This window comes from Artemia sp. Qi Xiang Cuo, chromosome 3, assembly GCF_049724085.1.
Source record: "Artemia sp. Qi Xiang Cuo chromosome 3, ASM4972408v1, whole genome shotgun sequence".
Classification (NCBI taxonomy): Eukaryota; Metazoa; Arthropoda; class Branchiopoda; order Anostraca; family Artemiidae; genus Artemia; species Artemia sp. Qi Xiang Cuo.
Window position 1 is genome coordinate 9,258,135 of NC_142796.1, and position 26,103 is coordinate 9,284,237.

Consider the following 26,103-nt stretch of genomic DNA (forward strand, 5'->3'; position numbering starts at 1 on the left):
TGTCAGTAACTCATGATAGCTTCCACCGATTATGTAATCAAGTTCTCGGAATTCCACTTCCCCCTCTTGTCCTAGTCGTTTACACAATCATTTTCTCATAAATTCTCTTCCTCTTCGATTACGCAATCAATTTCTCGGAAATCCTCTCCCCTTCGATTACGCGATCACTACATCTCTCCACCGTTAACGCGCATGTGCGAACTTCGCCTAGTGTCATTACACAATCACGAACAACAACAAAATCGATCTTGAAAATACATCAAAGTGAGAAAAATCCTGTTTTTTCATCATCAGTGACAAAAACCATAAAAACATGCATAAATTATGTAGGTTCCAGAGTAATACCTAGATCCCTACTACAATTGGTTATTGGGAAGTACACAGACGTTTTCAGGGATTTTTTCTGGTAGTGGGGGGGGTGGGTGGGTCGGGGGTTATTTGGGAGGACCTTTCCACGAAGGAAGTTTTCACGGGGGAAGGGACATTGCTATGAAGGGGGCGCCGGATTTCCCAGCATTATTAAAAAAAGATCAGAAATTAAATATATAAAAAAAAGTTTTCAACTGAAAGTAAGGAGCAACATCAAAACCTAAAAGCGAACAGAAAATATTACGTATATGATTGGGCTCACCCCTTAGTCAATACCTCGCTCTTTAAGCCAAAGATTTTTTTGTATTTTCATAAGAGCTATTTATTCCAAATAAGGGCCTTTGTGATTAAGGGGTCATTTTTAAAGAATTGGAACAAAATTCGAACTTTAGCTTAAAGAGTGAGGTATTGACTAGGGGGCGAACCCCTAATATACGTATTAAAAATATATGAATATAGAAGTTCGTCACGTAAGTTAGTTCGTAAGTTACGTATATTTATTACTAATAAAAACGTTCGTAAATAAAATTAAAGAAGTTTCGAGAAAGGCATTTAACCAAATAAAAGTAAAATTAATATGCAAATTTTATTTTAATTATTCATTTACGGTGAGCCAAAATCAAAACGTGCATTAATACAAAAATGTTCAAAATTAAATAAAAAAAAACAAGTTTTTTTAACTGAAAGTAAGGAACGACGTTAAAACTTAAAACGAACAGAAATTATTCCGTATGTGTAAGGGCTGTCCCCTCCTCAACGTCTCGCTCTTTACGCTAAAGTTTGACTTTTTCATAACTCTGTTATTTAAACAATACAAAACTGTAGCTTAAAGAGCGAGGCGTTGAGGAGGGGACAGCCCCTTTCATATACGGAATTTCTGTTCGTTTTAAGTTTTAACGTCGGTCCTTACTTTCAGTTAAAAGAAACGTGTTTTTTTTATTTAATTATAATTATAGACACGAGTGGAACTGAATGAAACTGTCGCTGTGTCTTCCAACGACAATTCGGATACGAACTAATCATCTCAATCGTGAAACTGAGGATTTTACTAGCTATTTAGATTAAAGAAGTTCTGTTCCTGTCACAATTAAGATTGTTATCTTGCGATTGAAGGTCGCCAAAGCCATATATTTTGTTGTGCAGTGACTATCTTTAAATCTTTCTCAATAATATGGATATACGCTGAAAACATCTGTATGTTTAATATTCGTTGTGTACATTTTCTTTAAATAGAATAGCTAATCATCTTTAAAAGAAACATGATAAGTCAAAAATTAAAATTTGTCTCAAAATTTGTCAAGCAGATTTTTGCTTTTAACTTGATAAACTTGAATGAAAGGTATTCAAAGCTAGAGTGTGAATCAGGTAGAAGAAATACTGTTAAAGTAGAATTTCGAAGTTTTTTTTTACCATGAATAGGTTTCTTTTGTTTATACAAGGAAATACAGTCGTATTTTTCAAAAAAATAATTTCAGTTACATGTGAAATTCCAGTGTATTAGTCTAGATATATTAGTCTAATCCTACACATGACCAATTCCATCAAAATGATGTGTCTTATTCTTGCTTGACAGAAATACTGATACACTGGGGACGTAAACAGTCGAATTTGAATGAAAAATTATTCAACTTTTTTCCACTTTAAAGCCAGGTAGAAAAAGAATTTGGAGAGTTATTTCTTTCAGACTCTTACCAACATCATTTTGTTTCGATTTCTAAAAAATGAAACCGCACATCACAGTCGTTTGAACAGCTGGCTGTATTTACGTTTAATCGATATATGTTTTCAGTTTTTACAACTACCCATTCTTCATAAATGACCAAGAAGAATTAAATAAATAACGCATGTTAAAATAATATAATATAAAATTAAATAATAAAACAAACTGTTAAAATAAATTTATGTTAAACAAAATAATAATGTAGTGAGGCATATCGCTCGTTGCTTAGTCAACGCTAGCGCACGGATCGATTAGTTGACTCCGTTTAACTTTAAAATCAAGATTATTTCTATGGTTAAGGAGTTCAAAGCGATATTTTGTCATTTAACTGTGGGGTTTTCGATAAAATTTGGGCCTTAATGATTCAGAAAGATGGTCTTGTACATTTTTCTTTGTTTAATATTATTAGCACTTTTTCGAGCTTCAACTCTTGTTTTATTTTTTTATTTTTTTTGTTGTTGTTTTTTTTTTCGCAATTTATAGGCTTTGTTTAGAAGAAAATTGGTCAAAGTTTAATTTTTCCATAATGTCTGTATATTTTTAAATACAAATTCTGGTGAAATTGAGAAAAATTCTCACGTGTTTCATTCTCAATGTATCTTTGGAGGTTTGAAGAAGTGCTGTCATTTTTCACATTGCTGACAAGTTTTCTTTTCTAGGCTTGGAAACAAATGTCGGAGCTCTGTGGAGTAGAAACAGCCTTGGCTGATGTAACTTTGGTAAGGCCTAAGTCTCGAGGTCGTGTGAGCTTAAGGAGTGCTGACCCTTTTGCCCCTCCAATTATAGACCCCAAGTATTTATCCCATCCCGACGACATCAAAGTTTTTAGAGAAGGTATTCAAAACCTTAATTCTAAGTCTTATGCATGTCAAAGTTTATGGTATTGGCTTAAAGTGACCAGTTTATGAAACTAAAATATGAGTTGATTTAGGTACATACGTAAACATTCATTTAAGGGGGAGGGGAGATTTAAAGCGACGCAAAAAAGGAAAATGTATGGTAATATATACCAAGCTAAACAAAATAAAGCATGTTTTTTTTCATTTGGTTCCCTGTTTTAACTAATTTATATGTAGAAATCTTAAGTGTTTTTGAAAATTCGACGGAAATTATTTGTGCCTTTATTCGTGACTTTTTATTCAATCGACACCGTAAGCAAAACACAAACTTTTAACAAAGGAAGACAGTGAAGCAACGCTCGATTTGTCTCCTTCATCACTAGAAAGAAACCAACAACAGCAAAAACACACCTCAAAATGAAAGTGAAGTAAAAATGGTAATTGGAGATGGGAATGAGAATCACAAAATAATTTACAAATTATCAGAATATGACTGCTACCGCTACTGAACTACAGACAACTCAAACTAAATGTCTTCTATTTCATCGCTTTAACATATTTTGCTGCTTTTAAGCTATTCTACAGTGCAGTACGCTTTAGTGTTTAATTTGTGATATTTGATGCAGAAGCAATTAGTTACAAATGTAAGCTTTCCTATGTATTTATTCACTTGCAATTACTTAATGACATTTACGGGAGTGTCCATCTGAGGGGGGGGGGCAGGAACTTGACCTCAGTCTTTAATATAGACGGCGAAAAAGTGCGGAGTAGTTATGTATTCGATTTAAAAAAAGACCAAGTCTATAGCCTAGCCATATTTTCCGAGGATAAGTTTCTTACGATCCTGGTTGGTTTTTCGCGGTTATATATTCGTGATATTTTTCGCAGTTCGTATTTTCTCAAATTTTTAGTCTTCATCACCCTGAGGAAAATACCTAAATACCTGACTCCAATGAAGCTTTTAATGAGCTCAATTCTTTTGCATTATCCTCATTTTTTGTATATTAATCTTTCAGAGTTAGCTTTTGGCGATATGTGGTTTTTGTGACCTATTTTTTATGTGTATGTAAATATTAATGAGTAAAGAGAGTCTAGTGAAGCTATCTATATAATCAATGGTGACTAAAAACAGGTGACTAAAATGGTCACAATGGGGACCATTGTCACCATTGTCTAAAATAAGTCACAATGGTGACTAAAAATAGAAAACGGAGACATTTCACTGCATCCTATGTGAAAAATTTTACGGTAGTTGTCCTTCATGTTACAGTTCAAAAAGGTTAGCGGAACTTTCCATAATCGTAGTCTTGGGTGAAATTAACCGAAGTTCGCTGGAAGACTTCAAATAGGATTTTTCAAGCTTCTTGATATTTTTTTATAATTGAAGTTTTTCAATGTTTTGTTTACGTCGGCTAGTCCTATTCTATACTTTCCACTTATGCGGAAGGTTTAGAAAGCATGTGAATCTTTTTAGCTAATTTTTTTTTACCGATTCGAGTTTTTTGCATAAAAATGCATTGTAATGTTAGCTTTCGTTTTTTAGTTCAGTTAATCTTCCTGGATAATTGATTTAGCTTTTATTACCCAGCTGTGAATTTTTTTTTCTTTTTTATGGTAGTATTGGTGATAGCTAGATAATGTGTGACTTTCTGGCTCGACTGCAAAATTTACCAAGGAAATAATCTTTTTTTTTGCCAGACAAACACTATATTATTTTCCAAAAAAAAGTTTTTTTTATGTATATTAATTTTTCTATAGGGTAATGGCGAATCCCCAAACTGACCTCCTCCTCCTCCTTTCTGACTCCCTTGATGAAAGCTAAGACTGAAAGCTTCGCTTGGAGGAAGGGCTAACTTTTAAGGGCATGGTTTTGGGTTATTTTCTTACAGAGTTATTGAGGAAAAAGGCAAGGGTAAAAATATGTGGAAATCTATTGGTAGGAATTCATGCCTCTAGTGGTGCTGAAGTGCAAGAGCAAAATGAAATTCTCACGTCTTCTGACATTTTTTTTTCCAAACGTAGCCTAAAGGTATCAAAAAATCAAACTTATGCTTCTTAGGTGGTAATATAAGATTAAAATTGTAGCTGGTTCTTGTGGTTGAAGGGGCTTGTGAATAGGCACAGGTCATATTCTAACCAAAAACAGGGCCAATTTCTATCAGCTTCCCAATTTTTTTTTTAATTTAGTGAATTGAGCTGGATATTTGTTTTAATACTTTCAAGTCCCCTCAATTCTTGCTCAATTCAAAGTTGAAGTTTATTTTTCATCTTGTTCTGTTTTTTTGACATTTTCTGTTGTTCCTTGCTACAGGTTAAAATTGTCAACTTGTTTACCGTGTTGGGACATATTTGAAGTTCAATTCACCTGTAATTTTGTTTTTAAGCAATAATATTGCTCTAAATCAGTCTTACAGTTACAATTGAAAACTTTTTCCTCTGCTTTGCTACATCATTTCAAAAATTATTCTTTAGCTTACCCCTTACATCTGTTGTTTTTGTGTGTCGGTGAATTCTCTTTATTTGTGCTTCCAACCTGGACTTTTTATAAGTTTTAGATGCAGTCTAATTTGCTTGGTTTATGCAAGTTTTATAAAAGTCAATTTTTTACTTAAGACACAGCATATTACGTGGTTTATCTAATGTGTACCCTATTACAGGTACAGGGATGTTTTCTACGTCCACTGGATGCCCCGCGGTTTTTTTTTTCTTTTTAGTTGTTTTTTTAATCACTTTCAGTGTCTCATTACAGGTTATAAATTTGCTATTTCCATTTCGCGAACAGAGGCATTTCAGAAGCAAAATATAACTCCAGTCTTGACTCCTTGTGGTAATTTTGAAGCTGAAACTGACGAATTTTGGGAGTGTCATGCCCGTTACCTCCTGTTTACTATCTACCATCCAGTTGGGACGTCATATTTTCGACCATGCTGAACAAAATGGCTATCTCAAAATTTTGATCGGGTGATTTTCGGAAAAAAATAAGCGTGGGAGGGGGCCTAGTTGCCCTCCATTTTTTTTGTTCACTTAAAAAGGGCACTAGAACTTTTAATTCCCGTTCGAATGAGCCCTCTCCGGATATTCTAGGGCCAATGGATCAATACGATCAACCCTGGGAAAAAAAAAACAAACTAAAACGCATCTGTGATCTTTCTTCTGGCAAAAAATATAAAATTCCACATTTTTGTAGATAGGAGCTTGAAACCTCTACAGTAGGGTTCTCTGATACGCTGAATATGATGGCGTGATTTTCATTAAGGTTCTATAACTTTTAGGGGGTCTTTCCCCCTTTTTGTGAAAATCAGCCAAATTTTCTCAGGCGCGTAACTTTCGATGGGTAGCACTAAACCTAATGAAAGTTATATATTTGAAATCAGCATTGAAATCTGATTCTTTTGATATATCTATTGTTATCAAAAACCCGTTTTCTAGAGTTTCAGTTACAATTGAGACGGGTCGCTCCTTACTTACAGTTCGTTACCACGAACTGTTTTATAAGCACAATTTATTTTTCAGAAATGAAAAAAACATAAAAATATTTCTTGTTCCGGTTAGTATCTATAATTTTATTGTATAGAATTAAAAAATAAATTTGGTGCGTTAGGTCTAATTTTATTATATAATTGAAGATAGAAACATGCCAAACAAATCTATAAATAGTTTTTTTGTAAGTTAACTTCACATAGATAAGTCAGAAATATTGCATGCGTAAATGCAGCCGTTTAATTAGTCTAATAAGGTCGTACAAACACCAGAAAAATTTTAATTACTCAAAACAGTAATTCGATGTTTGACACGTGATTGCCACAATTCATAAACCTTAAAAAAGAAAAACCATAGTTTCAAGCTGAGTACATATATTTACATAATAATGATAAGTACATAATAATCAAATATCTTTGAACAGGCACATTATGAAAAGACATTATATTGTGTAAGAAACAAAAAAACAGGTAATCACAATAACAAGCAGAAAATGCGCTGGAGCTCCCACTATTAAAAAAAAACTCTAGGTACTGCCGATGTTTTTAAAACTTGAATTTCACCGTGAACACCCGAACATGAAACTGAATGTCAATGTTAATTGAAATTCTAAGGCCTACGTCTTACATTTCTGTCGAAAATATTTGAACTTAATAAATTTATGTAGTATTTATATAGATCTTTGTTTTGTTTGTTTCTATTTCGGATGCCACCTTTCCACTAACCCCACCAGCCCACCTGCTGGACGTAGTCTTTTTTCTGTTATTTTTAATGATTTGAGTTATAGAAGACGTCAGTTAAATACAATCACTGTAAATAAAAGTATAGACTGCTTGAATTTACTAGAATTCGCCGGACACAACCTCTGGATATAATCGCATAGACTACCTAGAATGACCAAAATTCACTTCATAATCCTTAAAATTTGCTTCACAACAACAAGACTCAGCTCCACCTATACTTTCTGTAAACCTCTTTTTTGCAAATATACTGATATTTCGGAAAATTGTACGCGTATGAACTTACGGGCTGTGGATACAATTAAGGAATTTAAGGGTTGTTCAGGCTGACTTTTTGTTTTGAGGTTTTTTTTAATATGTTTTTTTTATCAAATATTTTTAGAAATACCACCTCAGTCGATATAGTTGTTGATTTCAAGTGTCAAAGCAAAGTATCTTATTTGTGTGATTCTGTAATAGTTAGTTAAAAAACACATGTTCCCCCAATACAGGCCAAATATTTATTCAAAGTGGATTGGAAGAACTTATCTAAGCACTTTCTTGGACCATGGGGGCCATAGTGTATAAAAAAAATGATTAAGCGACAAGGTACATCTAAATATCTTAGTTTGACTGGTTTAAACCTTTTATTTAAATTCTTTACTACGAATATTATTTATAAAATTTGAATTTCTTTGTCTATAAAGTTGTTACATCTTCATGCACCTGTATTTTAAAATTGTTATGTATGGGAACTTTTTTGACAAAATCAAATACCAGCGAAACTATTAGTTCTATCCAAGACAAAAAAAAACTGAATCAATAATTTGAACTAAATCAAACAATTAAAGTATACCAATATAAAATGTGTCTTATTCCATTCAGCATTCCATTTTGTTTGTATGCTTCAATATTAAGGCTCTCAACTTACTGATTCATAGACTTCAGTTCATGAAAATTACAAGAGTTAAACGGTTTATGTGTAAATACGTATGTTTGAAATATATTTTTACTGTCCTCTTATACAAATGAGGAGCTATTTCAAGACACAGGTTCTGTTTTTTACATTTCATTCAAATGAGTTTGAATACATCTTAGTTTTAGTAGGGGCTTAAACTGCCACTCTTATCAGCTGTAGGTGTTGACTTTTGCAAAACATAACATATATGGTCGCTTCTGACAGGTAAAAGTAAGGATGATCCCCGTTATATTTCTACAGTGAATCGTAGTACGGCACGCTCGGTGGTTTACCACTTAGTAAATCACTGGGACAAGAAACTTCGGTTGATCAGCACTGTTCAACGGTGGTAACTCAAAAGCTACAATGAAAGTCACCTAAATAATCCACACCCCCGTCCCTTTAATGCATGCTGTCAACTATAAAGTAGAAAGTCTACCATTGACAAGCATATTCAACCTTGTTTAAACCATTCAAGGAACCTCAATTTTAAGCTTCACCTTTACTAAACTTTGATTTAAACTCCTACTCCTAAAATGAGTCAGATCCACCGATTAACCATCTCATTCTATCCAATGTGCTTCTCAAACAAGTCATCGGTTTTTTAAGTTTTTTAAAACGGGCAATGCTCTCTTTCTTCCTTCAAAGAAACAGTAAAAATCACTGCTTTTTTATGCCAAAATTATTTTCCTTTTAATTACCATTGTTCGTTTAGTTATTACATTACTACAGTTATCATTTGGACCTCTTCTTCAGAAAGCCAAACAAATTGTTCAAGGTTTGTATAGTCACCATAAATTGTTTTTGTTAATATTTGGGTTAGGCTTCTTTTAGATGACAAGTAACCATTTTAATTTTTCAGTGCAATAATAGTATTTGGAAATACCAAAAGATAATATTCGTAAGACCAAACACCTGCGAAAAGTAATTACGTAGATGTCCTGTCTATTGAAAGGGAGAAAGTGGAGAGAATTCACAGATCCCAAGAAACATAAACATTGATAAACTATACATCAATAAATAACTTGTAGGATGAATAAAATTAAAATACTAAAAGCCAAAGAGTGAGCCACTAGGAGTGGCAGGGATAGAGTGACGCTTAGTCTGAAAGAGGGCTTAAATTACTAAAAATTTATCATAAAGCAACACTTTAAAATGCAAATACAATGATTTTATGAATATTGTGTATAAAACATGGATTTTCATAATTCGACTAAAATTACTACATAAAAACGATATATTTTTTCCCAAAGATTATTCAGTATGGGCAATCTACTAATTTAAAACAATTCTCCGAAAATAATATTTCCCTTCGAACATTCTAACAAAGATTGATAACGCAAAGACCTTGACAGTTAGGTAAACAGAAGGCTCAAAATGGTGGAAAAATAATAAGCCCGTTTTTTAGCATGCATCTTTTTGCAAAGATTATCATTTTTTCACTCATATTTGTTCTAAGATCTTACAGCTCACTGATGTTAGCAAAAAGTGTGAAGGCCGCCACTGTTCTGCCATATACAACAAAGATGAGAGAACTTTGATGATCTACTCATCATTCTTCTCAGACTGCTGATCAGAGCAGAATGATGAAAGACGTTTGCACAAAAATTATAAAAGATTTAATATATTTGTTCAAAGTTTTCAATTTTGAGATTTTTCTGAAAAATTTTTTAATATATTTTTACTTTGATGTGTGAAAAAAACGCCCCCTATGCTAAACAGCCTGAAAAGGTTCAGACTTTTCCCAGTCAGAACTATTGAGCTTTATCTTACTGTTGCTTATTCGGGACCAGTGACCTTTTTTAGTCAGAAATAATTTCAATCAATCTCATTTAGAATTTGTAATAGTTTTGGTAAGTAATGCTTCTTCTTTTTTTTTGGGTTATTCAAAAATAATTGGCATGCTAAATATTCAAATTCCTTTTGCCATTTTGTTACACCAGCTGAAAAATAAATTAATCTATCTTTAAGATGAATTATACCGTCTCAATGGCTATCAATATTTTACTTATAACATAACAAAGTAAGATACTTCTACAAATATTGAAATTACCTCCATACATATTCAAAATTTCCAATTTACTTTTGTTAGTAATATTTGCCCGACAGCTGAAGAATAATAACGGCACAACGACTGTGCTATATTAAGCCATCTCTATTCGTCCTTATTTACAGTAAAGGGTTGAACACACGTAGCTGAGTTCGGGAACTGATTTCCAAATCAGCGACGATTTTAAAAGAAATCGGCGTCGATTTGAATTGAAAAAATTTTCTAGTCTTTGTCACCGATGGGTGCCGATTTTTAAAATTTTACCATCATCATCACAAAAAAATAGAGATATAAATAAATATTCAGCCAGAGCTGTCTGTGGTGAAAGATACCACTACTTAGCTGAGAACTTAGCTGTGAACTAAGCTGAAATCAATCATTTAACTATTAATAAACTCCAGTTGAATATTTGTGTCCATGATTTTTTGTTTTGAAAATCTCACGCCATAAATTTTTCTTTCAACAAATGTTTCTTGCCACTATCCTTTTCCCACTGATGCTGGAATCGGTTTCTGAAATCAGCTACATTTGTCGAGCCCTTAAGTGCCCATTTACACGAGGATGAAAACTAGATGGAATTCATAATATCCAAGTAAACTTGAGTTTTCAGGCTGGATTCGTTCGACGAAAGTACATTTTTGCTCCCATCCTACTTCCTCAGTCTCTTGTTGAACCTAACGAAGAGCTCTAGTTCAACTTGACCTCAAAGTGGCAAGATGCAATGCATTTCTGCCATTTTGGCGCTTTTTTTAGGCAGGTGCTCATTGAGTTTTTCAGATCGGCACATTTTTTTACGGGTAAAATCGTTTACTCGGTATATTTTTGCTAGAAAAACTCAACGGTTGATTCTTAATCGAAACCGATGTAGTAAAGGCCATGCGGCTCCAATGTTGGAGTGGGTTGAGTAAAGTTAGGTTGAAGTGGGTGCTATTTAATCTAATCTAATTTTTTGTATGACTACCATGATACTGGCTCACGTTTGCACATAGGCATTTACTTAGGACTTTGTTTGAAGAGGGGTTGGCCCTTTTTGGAGGTGAGGGTTAACAATTTCAAAAAGTGGCCAGATGCAATGCATTTCTACCATTTTGGCGCTTTTTTTAGGCGGTTGCGCATTGAGTTTTTCAGATCGGCACATTTTTTTACGGGTAAAATCGTTTACTCGGCATATAGATTGAACTGATTTTTTCTGGATTCTCTCTCGTTCGTATTCAAGGGAATCAAAAACTAATAAAATCTATTTGACTTCAAAACGGAAATGACGCAATCGGCTACCGGTTTAGTTGTAAAATTATGTAAATTAAAACGTGCACCTCAAATTTGACTAGGGCTGCCAAAAAAAAGAAAACATATAACATACCAAAATTAGTTTAAAAAAAAAAACATTGTGTCAATATTCTTCAGGTCAGGCAAATCGTACAAATTGAAAAGTAAGAGAAAAGATATTCTGTCATAATTAAAAAAAAGTCACACTTTAAAGGCTTTAATCGTCCTCGGCTTCATCCAAATTTAAGGCATCCACTAGCGTCGAATTCTGACTGGGAAGGTCTATTGGTTTCCATTTCTTGATAGCCTGAGTCAAATCACTGGGGATCACCCAGTTATGCACTCCACTTGATAACCTGAGAGCAAGTTGATTCGCATTCATCGTGGACGATACACTCAAGACATTTAGCCTATTTCGATACTTCGTTTTGGTGACCGACAAAATCAAGAACTGTCTCTCTGGCTCCAGCACTTGAATGGGGCAAGCTGCAAAGAGCTAGAAAGAACTTGGGCAAGTATGAAAAAATTTCATTTACAGCTAACAAAGGACAAAACTAACAAACGTAGCAGTTGTTATGAGAGTATATATATATATATATATATATATATATATATATATATATATATATATATATATATATATATATATATATATATATATAGGAAGGTACCTAGGTTAGGTTACGTATTTAATATATGCAATGCTTAACCCCCCCCCCCCCAAACACTCACTAATGTGCAAATATATAGCCCAAATTTGTTTCTAAACTATTATAATGGACAATCCACGGTCATTTATTTATTTTTTTTTATCAGTAAAGCGCAAATTATGTTATATTAAATTGAATGCCGGGGGGTTACAATTCAGGGTTGTCAACTACCGATTTACAAAAATATTGAAAATCAAGCCACAAAATGTTTGAAATTAAAATTTTTGGCTCCCGCGTGGCGGCCGCGGCGCTCCAAACCCCTTTCACTATTCTGACCACCCTTACACCATTTACAAATAATTATCAATTATCCTAGGATCAATAAACATATTATCTTTTAATTTTTCAAATGTGTTTAAAATAAAGTTAGGAGGACTTCCTACTTACACCAACCTCTAAATAATGGGTTAATAATAATTTTCAACTGAACTATAGATGAATTCATCAAATGTTTAGATAAAGTTTTATCTCCATTTTATCCAAACGTTTTGAAAGGAATAGAAGATGTCCGACTAACCAGTCGTGAACTATAGCTGACTTCACTGCAGTCAAATCAAGTACCGTACCCTAGCAGCGACGAAAAAATATGGTGAAAACATTCTTAGTCACACAAAATAATTCTTCCTCTTCCTCTACTAGATTTTCTTCTTCTTTCATTTTCTTGTAGATTAATTTAAAAAAACTTTTTCCACAAAATAAGTTTTTCAAAGAAAAGTAAAGAACTCCCTTAAACAAAAATTAGAAAAAATAAAATAATCTACCAAGCGTGAAACTACCACAAATCAGCATTGATAAATAAATGAAACCCAAAATGAACAGAAATTACAATAAATAATCGAGTCAAACTCAAAACGAGCATCTCGTTTATTTCTGAGTTGAGGTGGTCAGAAAGACACAGTCAATTTGACAATAGTTTCCGACTAAATCAACCACGTTGAATCTGAATATGGGTGGGGGCAAAGTTGGAGATCATGGTTTGACCTTGTAAAAGCAAAAAAACACCCTTTTTCGGCCTATAAAACGTGTAAAGACTGTTTTTTTTTTCTAAGGTTGTACCACTCCGATTTAGTGGTGCGACATCTCAATTTGGTCCTAAAATGGTTCTCCCCGAAAATCTCAAAATTCAAAGGTTCATTTTCAACTAAACCACGTATCTCGGATCTTTCTAATAATTTTTTGTTGTTCACTCTTGTCCAGAATTTACCTTTCGTATTTAGCTTCACATTGCCGTAAAGTTCAAAGCTTAAACTGTACGGTGAAGCCGTCTAGAATATTTTGAAAAAGTGTGGGCCTAAAAATATATGCAAAAATACATTTGTCCAAATGATGATGTGACTCATCTTTTATGCTAGAATTTAACGCCAAATCCGAATATGAACTTTACTTCGCAACCCAATTTAACTTCGTTTCTTATAGGCTAATTCCTTATTTGTAGGTCTAAATTTATTTTTTTTTATTAATGGTATTGCAGGACATGTTTTTATGCCAAATTTTGACGCCGAGTCCAACGGTAGTGTTAACTTGGTCATCGTGTTTAAACTTTAGTTGCTACATGCTATTTAATTTGCTATAAACTCCGATTTTCTTACAAATATAGTTGTAAATTTAGATTGTAATCAACCTACGAAGCTTTGCAAGGTAGTAAACGGACACGGAAGAACCATGCTCGACAGAAGCAGAAAGCTGAAACCTGTAACATGATTAAAGTACTGTAAGTACTGTAAGTAAAGCTACAGGTAAAGCCTGTCAAAATACAATTCCCACACATCCCAACGGTTTTCTCCAAACATACAAAAAAAAATCCCGCTAATCCTCGTCCGAATCGTCGCTGTCGGCACCACATCGCCCACCACATGCGCAAAGAATGTCGCATGGCCTTATCCCTAAACAAGGACACTTTTTACCACACACAGTTTTACAGTAACAAAAGGTTGAAGCCTTGTTGACAGATGGAGGCCAGGGGGTCAGTGCTGAAGTCACTGGATTGACTCCTAAATTGTCGTGATGGGTCCAGCCAAACTCAAGTGGGTTGAAGATATAGGGCTTAGGAATCACAACCTGAAGAATAATGCTCCACTGAACTATAGCTCTCTTGACGTTATATACAAAAGAACCATCTGTTGGGGGAGAGCTGTTCAAGTTTTTTTTTCTGGGAAATAAATGAATTCGAAGGTCACTGAGAGAATAAAATTCGGACTGTTTTTTGCTATAGACCGATACAGCCAATTTTTTACAGATACGCAAGATTTCGGGCTCGTACATAATGATATTTTTGATATCACTCCTCACTTTCTGTGTAAGATCAGCAATTTCTTGAATGAGCTGTGATTTAACAGCAGATGTAGCAAATGTTTTTTCTTCTCCTTTCGAGAAGAAAAAACTGACCGTATCACATCCACCAATGCAATGTAGCAGCCCTATTGACTCTACAACAGCCCACGATGTTCAATTCACAATTTTATGGATTGGAAAGACTTTGTCACGGAACTAAACGTAGAGCTCGGGTTCATAGCCTTGGTCACACCTGCAGAGGAATATTTCACGATAGTTCTGTAACAAAATGACAACAATGTCTGTGTCATTTGCTTCAACAATTACTTGAGAACATCCATTTGTGTAGCATTCGGCAACATGGAGAGCAACACGCGTGTCTGCTTCTTCATGTGTGCTGCACAAGTTCGCTTCGTAGTCCGGGCTCGGATCTATAGTCATGTTGGATGGGACCAGTTTTAGCACCTTCATTCTATCACTGAATCCACCAGAGAGGTAAATGGTAAATTTTAATTCAGAAAGACAGACATGGCTCCATAATTCAAAAATACATTCGATAAGTCTTGCCTTACTCTCTGACTGCATAAGCAAAATATCCCAGTTTTCTAGCACCATGCTCTTCGTAACGATAAAACTCTTCGTCACTGTATTTCCTCTCCGCTCATGACATCCACTACTGTTTTTTAGAACAATAGGATTCTCGGAAAGGTTTAAAAGGCAGAACACTCCGTCATTCCGATTAGCTACAATGTGCACATCGGTTGTAGATTTTGGGAGTCGGTTTAAGAGCCTTGCAAGGATTCGTATCGAAAATTCCTCAACGGTTTCGGTTTTGTCTGGCACTTGCGACTGGATTAACGGCATGAAATCTACCGCCACACCAGTTCCCGTGACCGTGTTAATCGGAACTTTGCTAAGCCAACTTTCTAAACTTGCAGAGGTGCGAATGAACTCAAGAAAACTTGACTTCGTACCCGATCGAAGTTTAATACGTTCACTAGCTACTGCTTCAAATATTGTTGGGGCGTAGGGCAAAAGTTCGTGTAGCATGATCTTACTTAGCATCTCAAGCGTAGATCCTTAACTAGTGCCAACAGTAACCAAAATCCTTTTAACAGCTTCCAGCTCAGCATAAACGCTGCTACCGGTCTTGGTCGTTGAACGTTTGGCCTGTTTTGTATCGCAATCCATAGTCTTTACTTTAACCTTGGAAAAGGGGTTGGGTTTTCCATCGAAGTATGCTTCCAATGCTTTTAAACCACTAGCACGTGCACTCAGGAGGTTGTTTGCCACTGCTTCATCAACGACTTGATTTGAAATGATATTCACGAATGATTCCTCATCACATGTAAAGGGATCAATATGGTCTTCGACAACAGAGACCACATTACTGACAAGGTTTTCTCGGCGCTTCTCAAAGGTTCGATATTTGCTTCCTTCACCATCAATTTCACTCATGCTCTCAATTCCAGCAAGTCGATAAAGGGCAGAGGAAACCTCAGCACAGAATGGTATGGTGGTAGTCCACTTGGCAACTTCCATTGAGTTCAGTGTGACTCCCTTTATTCCTCCCTTTTTTTTTATTCAAGGTTGAGTTTGGATTCCAGTGCATAACCTGGGGAAACACAATTCATCTTGCAATTTTTCCGCTTCACGTTGAATAGTCCTTTGACAAAGATATCATGCAAGCTAGGTGGCAAGGTTTGAGGCAATGCCTAAAAATTTGAGACCTATGTCTAACGAACCAATATATAACCGAGTCAAACTCAAAGCGAGCAGAAATTCACAAAAGTTGGGCTCAAAACCCTCATGCCTTCCCAAGGCCAGACCATAATTTGTACTTTACTGAAAAAATACAAATGAATGTACAGTGTCAGCTTAATATACATATGCTGATATTTAGTAATCAAAATGTTAATATTATTTGATTTATTAAAGTTATAAAAGTAAAAACATTTATATATTTTTTTCAGTAAAGTGTAAATTTTGTTCTGGCCTTGGGAAGACATAGGGGTTTTGTGCCCAACTTATGTTAATTTCTGCCAGCTTTGAGTTTGACTCGGTTATTTATTGTAATTTCTGTTTGTTTTTGGTTTCATTGATTTATCGACGCTAATTTGTCGTAGTTTTACGCTTGGTAGATTATTTGATTTGATTTTTCCTCATTTTTTGTTTAATGGAGTTCTTTAATTTTTTTGAAAAAACTTATTTTGTGGAAATTTTTTTTTAATTAATCAAGTAAGAGGTTTTGCAGTTGTTAACTTCATGCATACCAGATGCAGGAGGCACGAATATACAGCAAAATGCAGGAACTAAAGAACAGAAGACACGGTCAACGGAACAAGCAATGTAGGCTATACTTGCAAAAAAGACAGCCCTTTTTCTGCTTTTCAGGCTTGAGAAACAGACAGGTTTTACATAACGAGGGCATTAGTGCGATTAGCACTTTTACATTGGCGATGTCTGTAAGCGTGACGATGTGGTGATGTTGCAAGCAGTGTGACATTGACGTATGTCTTGCTGTTTGAGTGAAACTGAGGTATGATTGCAGGAGTTGGTTAATTGGAAATTTATGCAACCATATTTATCTTAAAAAATTCTAAGAATGTATTTTCGACGAAATAGACCTTCAAAAGTGTTTATGCAGTTTTTGGTAATAGCTGATAGCAAACTTAAAAAAGAGAAACGTGAGTAAAAATAAGCTGAAAACAAATAACACCAAACAGCTTAAGAAGATATTGCTTCACTTGTTGTGAAGCAATTTGTTGTGAAGTTGTCTTTGGCAACCAACAGAATGTTTATGTTTGAACTTTTACGGACTACTTTTTTCTTCTTTGTTTATTTTGTGTTTTTTGAGACTCTGAATACAAGCCTCAAAACCAGCAGTTTTCGTAGCTTGGTTAGCAGCTGAAAACACAAGGTGCTAAGGCAGATCGGCTGTCGCAAACCAAAAGGCGATAAGTGATAACTCAATTTAAAACTAGGAAAATAAGTTGCTGGGAATCATTTCTGAACATGACCAGGCGTAATTTTTGGTGCTGAACTCACGTGGTGCTTTCAAAAATCCGACTTTCCATTTACTTTTGGCACTTTTGTCACTTATCTCCTTTTTTCACGTTTTTCCGCAGACCAAAAGGAGGCATGTGCCATTTTGCCGTTTTCATTCAAATGTGAAAAAATTTAACTTTTGACAATGTTTTCAGCTATTAAACTTTTTACCGACATTTTTTTCTTATTCACTGAATAGATCATGTTGAAAACTACCCTCTGATGCCACCCACACCTGTAAAAGGCAGAAAGCAGGGGTCAAAATCGCGCAGAAACTTCTCCTATGTATCGCATTCTCAGAACCATAACTTCAACTATTTTAATGTAAAAGAACGTATGAAAGAATTGTTCGGTTATTTGGAAACTGACCCGAAAACAGGAACAACATTCGACTTCAATTAAACTTTTAGGAACTCAAAAAAGCAAACATCATTATAGTCCATCTTGTTCTTCACAACCCTCAAAAGTGAGGTCAGACGCTTTGTCTTCCGTTGCTATCTTTTTCCAGAATTCTCTGGATCTCTGGTCTCTCATTTGTGGTACCAACTTTGTCATGATCTCACCTTTTTTCGAGGCATTTATTCCCCTCGGTTGTTTCAGAGACTTTGGCAATCCTGTACCAAGTTATTTCTTCGCTACAACTTTAAAAAAATCGTAAGAGACAAGCTCCTGCTCAAAATCATCACGATAAAACATAGAGCATTCTCCTTTTTTTAACACAACTTCAACTATGTTCTGTAGCAGCATCGATTGGTTATCTTTCTTTTTTTTGGAGGACTTTTCGTTTTTTCCACTCGCGAAAGTCACTGAGGCAAAACTCTCTGACGCGAGTATTTTCTCTGGAATCTTCCATCAGCTTCTTCAAAGCGCCAAAGTCCTCAATATTTCTGTTCTTCCTAATTTTAGCCTCGATAAGTCCATGGAGTCCATCGGCAGACATATGAGTATGACCTTTTGTCAAATACTTGATGGTGATCTTGGCGGGTGCCCAGGGTTCGTTCAAAATCCTCACTAGCATAGAAAACAGAATGTAATTTTTATTTGTCCACTACAGTTGTCGGCATAAAATATGAATTCATCTGTGTCCCTATGCTCGTCAATAAGTGCATGATAAGCTGATGCAACTGCGTCTGCACTTCTTCCGTAAGTTGCCTCGTGCTAGACAATACAATAGGCTGGAAAAGGAGCCGACCCTGTGGTTCAGCTTTTTACAGGCACAAACGTTTCGTTGAAACATACCTGGCGGCTCATGAAAAAGACTCCTTAACAGCAGGCATTATTGGGAGTATTAGAACTTTTTGCATATCGACAGTGAAAACCAAAGTTTTTGGTGAAAAGTTATCCTTCACGGCTCTCTGTAGCTGTATTCGTGCCTATTCAGCCATTTGCCAATGAAACTGATACTCATGTTTTTCTAAATCTATTGCGGAGCCTTCGCTATCCTTCAACTTAAAAACATCGCAATGCTCACACACGTCTGACTTTGGCATTTTGTTGGAGATCTTCATCGCTCTCAACATCTCTCCATAACTGCGCGACGAACAATTCTCTTCTGGGAATCGCTCCCGAAAATCTTCCCACACATCTTTAACTGAAATTTCTCTTGATATATACCTAGTATATGGGGCATTGTATCGGCGGTAGTGAGTGACACAAGGCTAGTTTTCTTCTTTTCTTCAGACAGTAATGGAAGCGATGAAAGAATCCCGGTATGGACGACCAAAAGGGCGATAAGTGACAACTTGAAAACTTGTTTTACTGGTATCCACGGTAGCCCAAAAGGCGATAAGTGCAGGACTTGCCCGTCGGTGAACTTAACTCCTTTCGGCCTGCGAGAAGGATTAATGAAGGATGAAGAGAAGGATGTCATACCCAATCTCTTGTTTTTGGTGATTTTTGTTTGTTTCAAGCTTGATTTTCATATTCAATTTAAGAATTACTCGCTTTAAGATCTATTTATTCATTTATATCAATACTTGTTGTATGTTTTTGTTATGATTGTTTATTTAGTTTCTGTTCGTTTTGAATTTCATTTATTCTTTAATGGTAATTCCCGGTCGTTTTTATTTTTAATTTTAAAATGTATTTTTATCTTCTATTCTTAAGTTGAAAATTGCCTTTAATTTTCTTTGAAAAACTTTTTTTTCGGAAAGTTTTTTTTTAATTAACATAGTATAATTGGGCCAATTGCATAGTTGTGGGGAATGGAGACGCCCAATATCCCTAAAGACATAGTTGCTGGACCGTTCTACTATGCTGACCAAAATAGTTGTCTCATGTCTTCCCTGTCATAAATTTTACCCTTATAAATGGCACTTAAACTTCCGATTTCCAATCCAATGAGCCCTCTCCGAAGTTTATGCGACCACCTTTTCCATAAGAACCTTATATGCCCCCGGGGCATAGCTTACAACCCTTGCTCTGAGGACTGTGGTGGGGGGGTCTCATCATCAAAGACATAATATCTGGGCTTTTAAACTACGTCAAACAAAATAACTATCTCGAAATTTTGATTGGAAGTGTTCGGGGAAGTGATTGACGTGGGGGAGGGAGAGCGAGCTGGTTGTCCTCCATGAGCTTTTTTTGGAGTTTCTATGACATTAATTTCAATAAGAATTGCCCTGGCCTAAAAAAATAAATAATATATTGTGCCCACACCGCTCTTTGCTTAGGCAGCGCTATCGTACTGCCTATGACATTTTGTCTTGAGATTTCAATCATACAACATTGAAAATGCCAATTAGACCAGGTAAGTCCCCCCCCCTAAAATACAGCCTATGGGCGCCCATTTTTGTGAGTCATTCAACTTTCACTAGATTTTGGCTTTGGAGTGTGTTAAGATTAAACAAAAATTTTTGAGTTGTTAGGGAATTTGAAAGATCCAGTTGTCAAAATCGCGGAGAGAAATTTGTCTGCCTTTTTGAGATTCTTAACAATCATAGACAGCACAATAGTGCTACATAAGTAAAGAGTGACGTGGGCACAATGAATTATTTAATAATTTTTTTTTTTTGGGGGGGGGGGGTAGACTAGGGCCCTTTGTATCAGAGGAGTTGCCATTGAAACTTTGAAAAGGGCTCATTTGATTGGAAACTGAAACGGCTAGTGCGCTTTTTAATAGTCGACAGGGATTGGAGGGCAGCGAACCCCCCTCCCACGCCCACCATTTCCCAAAAACCATCCAATCAAAATTTTGAGATAGACATTTTGTTCAACGTAGTTGAAAGGTCCGAAAAATTTGTATTTGAGGATGACAATTCCCCTACAGCCCTTAGGGCAATGGTTATAAGTTATGCCCTGGGGGCATATAAGGTTTATATAGGAAGGGTAGTCGTATAAGCTCCTAATCGGAAGTTTTAGTGCCCTTTGATGGGCCCGTGGGGCGAAAAATGTTTTAGTTTTGATATCGTTCATAGTATAAAGAATTACCATTGTATTGTTTGAATCTGAAATTATTTTACCAGTCAGTCTTACATACACAATAATAATACCAGGCGAATAAAAAATGTCAACATGCGTATGTCAAACATTTCGCAGTAAGGAGCTGTAAGTAAGGAGCGACCCGGCCCAAAAGTAAACAAACTCTAGAAAGCGGGAATTTTATACCAATAGATATGTAAAAAGATTTGGATTATTATGCTTATTTTAAAAGTGAAAGTTTCATTAGTTTTAGCATTACCGATTAAAGGTTACGAGCCTGAAAAAATTTACCTGATTTTCGAAGAAAGGTGGAAACACCCCCTAAAAGTATTAAAATCTCAATGAAAATACCACCATCTTATTCAGTGTATGAGAAAACCCCATTGCAGAGGTTTCAAGCTCCTATTTGCAAAAATTTGGAATCTTGCATTTTTTTTGCCAGAAGAAAGATCACGGATCTATTTTTACGTCTATTATACGTTTATTTTTATTTTTTTTCAGGGGAAATCGTATCAACCCAGTGGTCCTAGAATATCATGAGAGGGCTCATTAGAACGGAAATTATAAGTGTTAGTGCCCTTTTTAAGTGACCAAACAGATTAGAGGGCAGCCTGGTCTCCCCCCCGCCCCCTTTTTCCCCAAAGTCGTCTGATCAAAATTTTTGAAATAGCCATTTTGCTCATCATAGTTAAAAGGCCCAATAACTGTGCCTTTGAATATAACATGACCCCCATAGCCCCAGGGGAAAGGTCTTTAAGTCATAAACAAATAAGTAGAACAACAGGGAAATTTTTATACAAGACAGTGGAGCGCAACTTTAAATGAATATTTCGACCCTATATCCAAGGGCCGTCTTCAGCAAAACAGACGAAGAGAATAAAAACACTATAAAAGAAACTTGCATTAAAATTCAATCATTAGAAATGTTTAAAAAAATGTTTTAAAACAGCGCTGATATCATTACGTCAAGGACGTTCAACCAGGACTGGTACTCCAAACTAAATGGACAGAGAACAATTCATTCAGATGGAATTAAAATAATTACAGACAAGATTTTAAAGCTAATCTCACCTTCTTGGCAGCCAGCCTAGAAGGTCTATTCGTAATAGGTTGAGTGGAGCGATTTACTGGTTTTTTAATATAATTAGTCAAATCATTTTTAATTAAATTTGTGTATAGGGCATTAAGCGAATATTCCCCCAAATCTCTATTTAAAGAAATATTACTATTTATTTTTATTTTAATTTCAATTGCCTCTCGAACAACCTGTTTTATGCCTAAGTCATTGCTAATAAGGCAAGTTTCTTCAAAAAGCATTTTATGACTAGGGTTATCATATATGTGACTATTTCATATATATGTGATAACCCACATATATCATATATGTGGGTTATCATATAATAGTAATATTTCTTTAAATAGAGATTTGGGGGAATATTAGCTAATATTTTTTTTGTTCGTTTTAAGTTTTGATGTTGCTCCTTACTTTCAGTTGAAAAACTTGTTTTTTTATATTTAATTTCTGATTTTTTTTTTAAATAATGATGGGAAATCCGACGACCCCTTCATAGCAATGTCCCTTCCCCCATGAAAAGTTCCTTCATGAAAAGATCCTCCCATATAAAACCCGACCCACCCCCATCCCCCACTACCAGAAAAAATTCCCCCTGAAAACATCTGTATACTTCCCAATAACCAATACTATATGTTAACATTGGGTAAAATTCATAACTTTCAGCCCTCCCCTGGGGGCTTCGAGGGATTAAGTCATCCTAAAAGACATAGTTACAATATTTTCGACCATGTTGAACAAAATGGCTATCTCAAAATTTTGATCGGGTGACTTTGGGAAAATAATGAGCGTGGAAGGGGGCCCTCTATTTTTTTTAGTCACTTAAAAAGGGCACTAGAACTTTTAATTTCCGTTCCAATGAGCCCTCCCACGATATTCTAGGACCCCTGGGTCAATACGATTACTCCTGTGAAAAAAAAAAGAAAAAGAAAAAAAAAAAAAAAAAAAACAAGCATCCGTGCTTTCTCATGGCAAAAAATGGAAAATTCCACATTTTTGTAGATAGGAGCTTGAAACCTCCACAGTAGGGTTTTCTGATACGCTGAATATGATGGTGAAATTTTTATTAAGGTTTTATAATTTTTAGGGGGTCTTTCCCCCTTTTTTCAAAAATCAGCCAAACTTTCTCAGGCGCGTAACTTTTGTAAGGTATAATTAAACTTGATGAAACTTATATATTTGAAATCAGATTCAAAATCTGATTCTTTTGATGTATCTATTGGTATCAAAATTCCGTATTTAGAGTTTCGGTTACCATTGAGCCGAACTAACTCTTGAAGCTTATTTTCAGTATGTGCTTATTTTCAGGTCGCTTCAGATGTTTGGATGGCAAATCTTGTGTCCGAAAAAGATGGGTATATAATGGAACAAATAATTGTTTAGACAATTCAGACGAAATCAACTGTAGAAACTGGAATGAGTATTACTACTTTTAGATTATACTTCTTAAACATAGCATAAATTCAATTTTCGTATATATGGTTAAAATATGTGTTTATCCCAAGTCTGACAGACCACGGGTTTAACGCCTGTGGAAATCACCGAAAAAAATAAGTGGCAGAAATTTCGTCTGTACAATCAACAAGACGTCCTCGGGACAAATGGAGAGAATTATGACAACAAACAATTTAAAACAATGCAAACTTTAAAGGAGTAAAAAAAGACAAAAATTAAAAGGAAACTTTTGGAGCCAAAAACGTAGGTATGTGATACTACCAATCGTTGTTTTGGATGCGAAAAGTCGTGTACCAATGGATAGATCATTGCCTTTAGCCATTACAGGAACAGGCGTTGAATTATTGATTTTGAGTTCTGTTTTAAAGATATAAAAAAATTGAATTTTTAGCATGTAGGGTGGAAAAGCGGGTTAATCCTAAGGCTTGCAGATATGAGGCCACAGATCTAACCTTTGTGGAATTCATAGAAGAAAAATGTATCACAGATATTTTGCCTGTGTAAACAACAAACCATCCTCGTTACAAACGAAGAAGAAAACGTAGGAACTATAACAGCAAATAATTAAAAACAATGTGGAATCAAAAGGACTAAAGCAAAAAAAAATGAAAATTCAAATGAAATTAATAAATGATTGATAATTGAAAACTATAATAAATTGAATAAAAAATAAAAAATTGAATAAATGAATAAATAAATGAATAAATGAAATAAATTAAATAATTAAATAAATGAAATAAAATTAAATTACTCCAGTAGAAACCGGAGTAAATATTCCTCTTTTATTTTTCTGCCGCAAAGAGGTGAAATAAGATTTATTTCAAAAAAATAAATATCGCAAGCTCAGGCCGGTTAAATTTGCAATTTAGGGTCAAGCTTAATAAGAAGCGCAGCAGAAAAAATATGATAAGATTGATAAAAAAAGAGACAAATATATGTCAACATGTCAAAAGATTAAAAACCATTAAAAGTAGTAATACAAATTCAATATTTTCTATAAAGGGTGAAAATATTGGAATATCTGCATTTTAATGATATACCACACAAGGTCAAAGGCCTGTGGACTTTACAGAAGAAAATATATTGCAGATATTTTGCCTGCATAATCAACAAGCCGTCCTCGGGCCAAATGAAAGAGAAAGTACAGACATTATAACGACGTGAAACTAAAAAACTGAAAGAAGTAAAAACGGGTAAAAACCAAGAATTAAAAAAAATAAACAAAAAGACAAAACTGAATATTAAACAAAAAATTTTTGTTCAAAAATGTTACATGATTTAACAAATCATTTTTGTATAGCTCAGATTAAACCAAGGCCTTACCCAGGAGTCTTTTTCGGAGGCGTTTTACTGAAAAAAATTCGGGGGGGGGGGGGTTACACAAAACACCTCAAAAAACGCATACAAAATGTGTTTATATCCATTTTTCTTATGTTTTACGTTTTTCTAAAAAATTGGGGGGGGGGGGTGTGGGGAGTTCAAACTGGGTTACTCCCGCCCCCTGGATTCGGCCCTGGATTAAACCCAATGCAGAAACTTTAGCAACCATTATACGCATACCGTTTTTTTCATAATAATGCTAAAAAAATGATAAAATTCAGATTTTCTCATGAAGGCTAATAAAATTAGTTTCTCCAAACACAGAATCATTTTAACGTTGTAGAATATTTGCTGAGTTATCCATTTTTATCATAATTTTAATTATGCTGAAAAGAAATTATGAAAATTCAACCTGTTTTAAAAGGGTGACAAATTCAGTTTCTTCAGATTCAAGACTGTTTTGTAAACATATTAATTTATTCAGTGAGTAATTTTCAATCATTCTCTGGGCATGCCCCATCAACAATCCACAAAATTCTGACTTCTTCCTAGTGACCACAACCACAGAATCCCAAAGAAAAACAGTAAAAACACTAAGAAAAGGGGTCAGACATCAAATCGTACTTTCCAAGAAGATGTGTATGTGACGGAACAAATCAACATTCTGAAAACTTAATTATAGAGGCTATAGGAACTAGCATCATCAATGATTCATTTTTTTTGTAATAATGCTGAGAAAAATGACAAAAAAAAATTAATTTTATTGTAAAGGGTACCAAAATTTGCCTCTCCAAATAGAGAATTGCTTCCTTTAACATTGTAGTACCGTATATTTACTGACTGGTTCTTTGACAATATTTGGGGTCGTGCCTATATTGAAAAAAAAGGAATCGTACCCCTCTTCGGAATACCGAGAATTCCAACTTTCTCCATATATATATATATATATATATATATATATATATATATATATATATATATATATATATATATATATATATATATATATATATATATATATATATATATATATATATATATATATATGTATATAGTGCTATATTACCCATCCCCAAGTTTAGTGCTATATTACCCATCAAAGACTACGAGTCTGAGAAAATTTGTGATTTTTGAAAGAGGGTGGAACATCCCCTAAAAGTCAAAGAATCTTAATGAAATTTACACCATCAGATTCACCGTATCAGAGAACCTTAGTGTTGAGATTCCAAGCTCTTTTCTGCAAAAATATGGAATTTTGTTTTTCTACCAGAAGAAAGATCACGGATGCATGTTCATTTTTTATTTTTTCCCTAAGGGTGATCATATCGTGCCAATGATTCTAAAATATCGCAAGCGGCCTCATTCGAAAGGAAATTAAAAGTTTCAGTTCTATTTTTAAGTGACAA

General features: G+C 34.8%; 2 protein-coding genes across 2 annotated transcripts in view; one reads left to right on the forward strand and one right to left on the reverse strand.

Moving 5' to 3' along the window:
* LOC148953734 (glucose dehydrogenase [FAD, quinone]-like) overlaps positions 1–5,977 on the forward strand; it is a 46,587-nt gene extending 40,610 nt beyond the window's left edge. The window contains exons 3-4 of the mRNA XM_089086797.1: positions 2,749–2,923; positions 5,678–5,977. Coding sequence (XP_088942923.1) covers positions 2,749–2,923; positions 5,678–5,859 — 357 coding nt within the window. The 3' untranslated portion in view covers positions 5,860–5,977. The remainder of the gene's footprint in view (positions 1–2,748; positions 2,924–5,677) is intronic.
* Positions 1–26,103, reverse strand: part of LOC148953732 (uncharacterized) — a 387,433-nt gene that overhangs the window by 157,149 nt on the left and 204,181 nt on the right. The window lies entirely within an intron of this gene.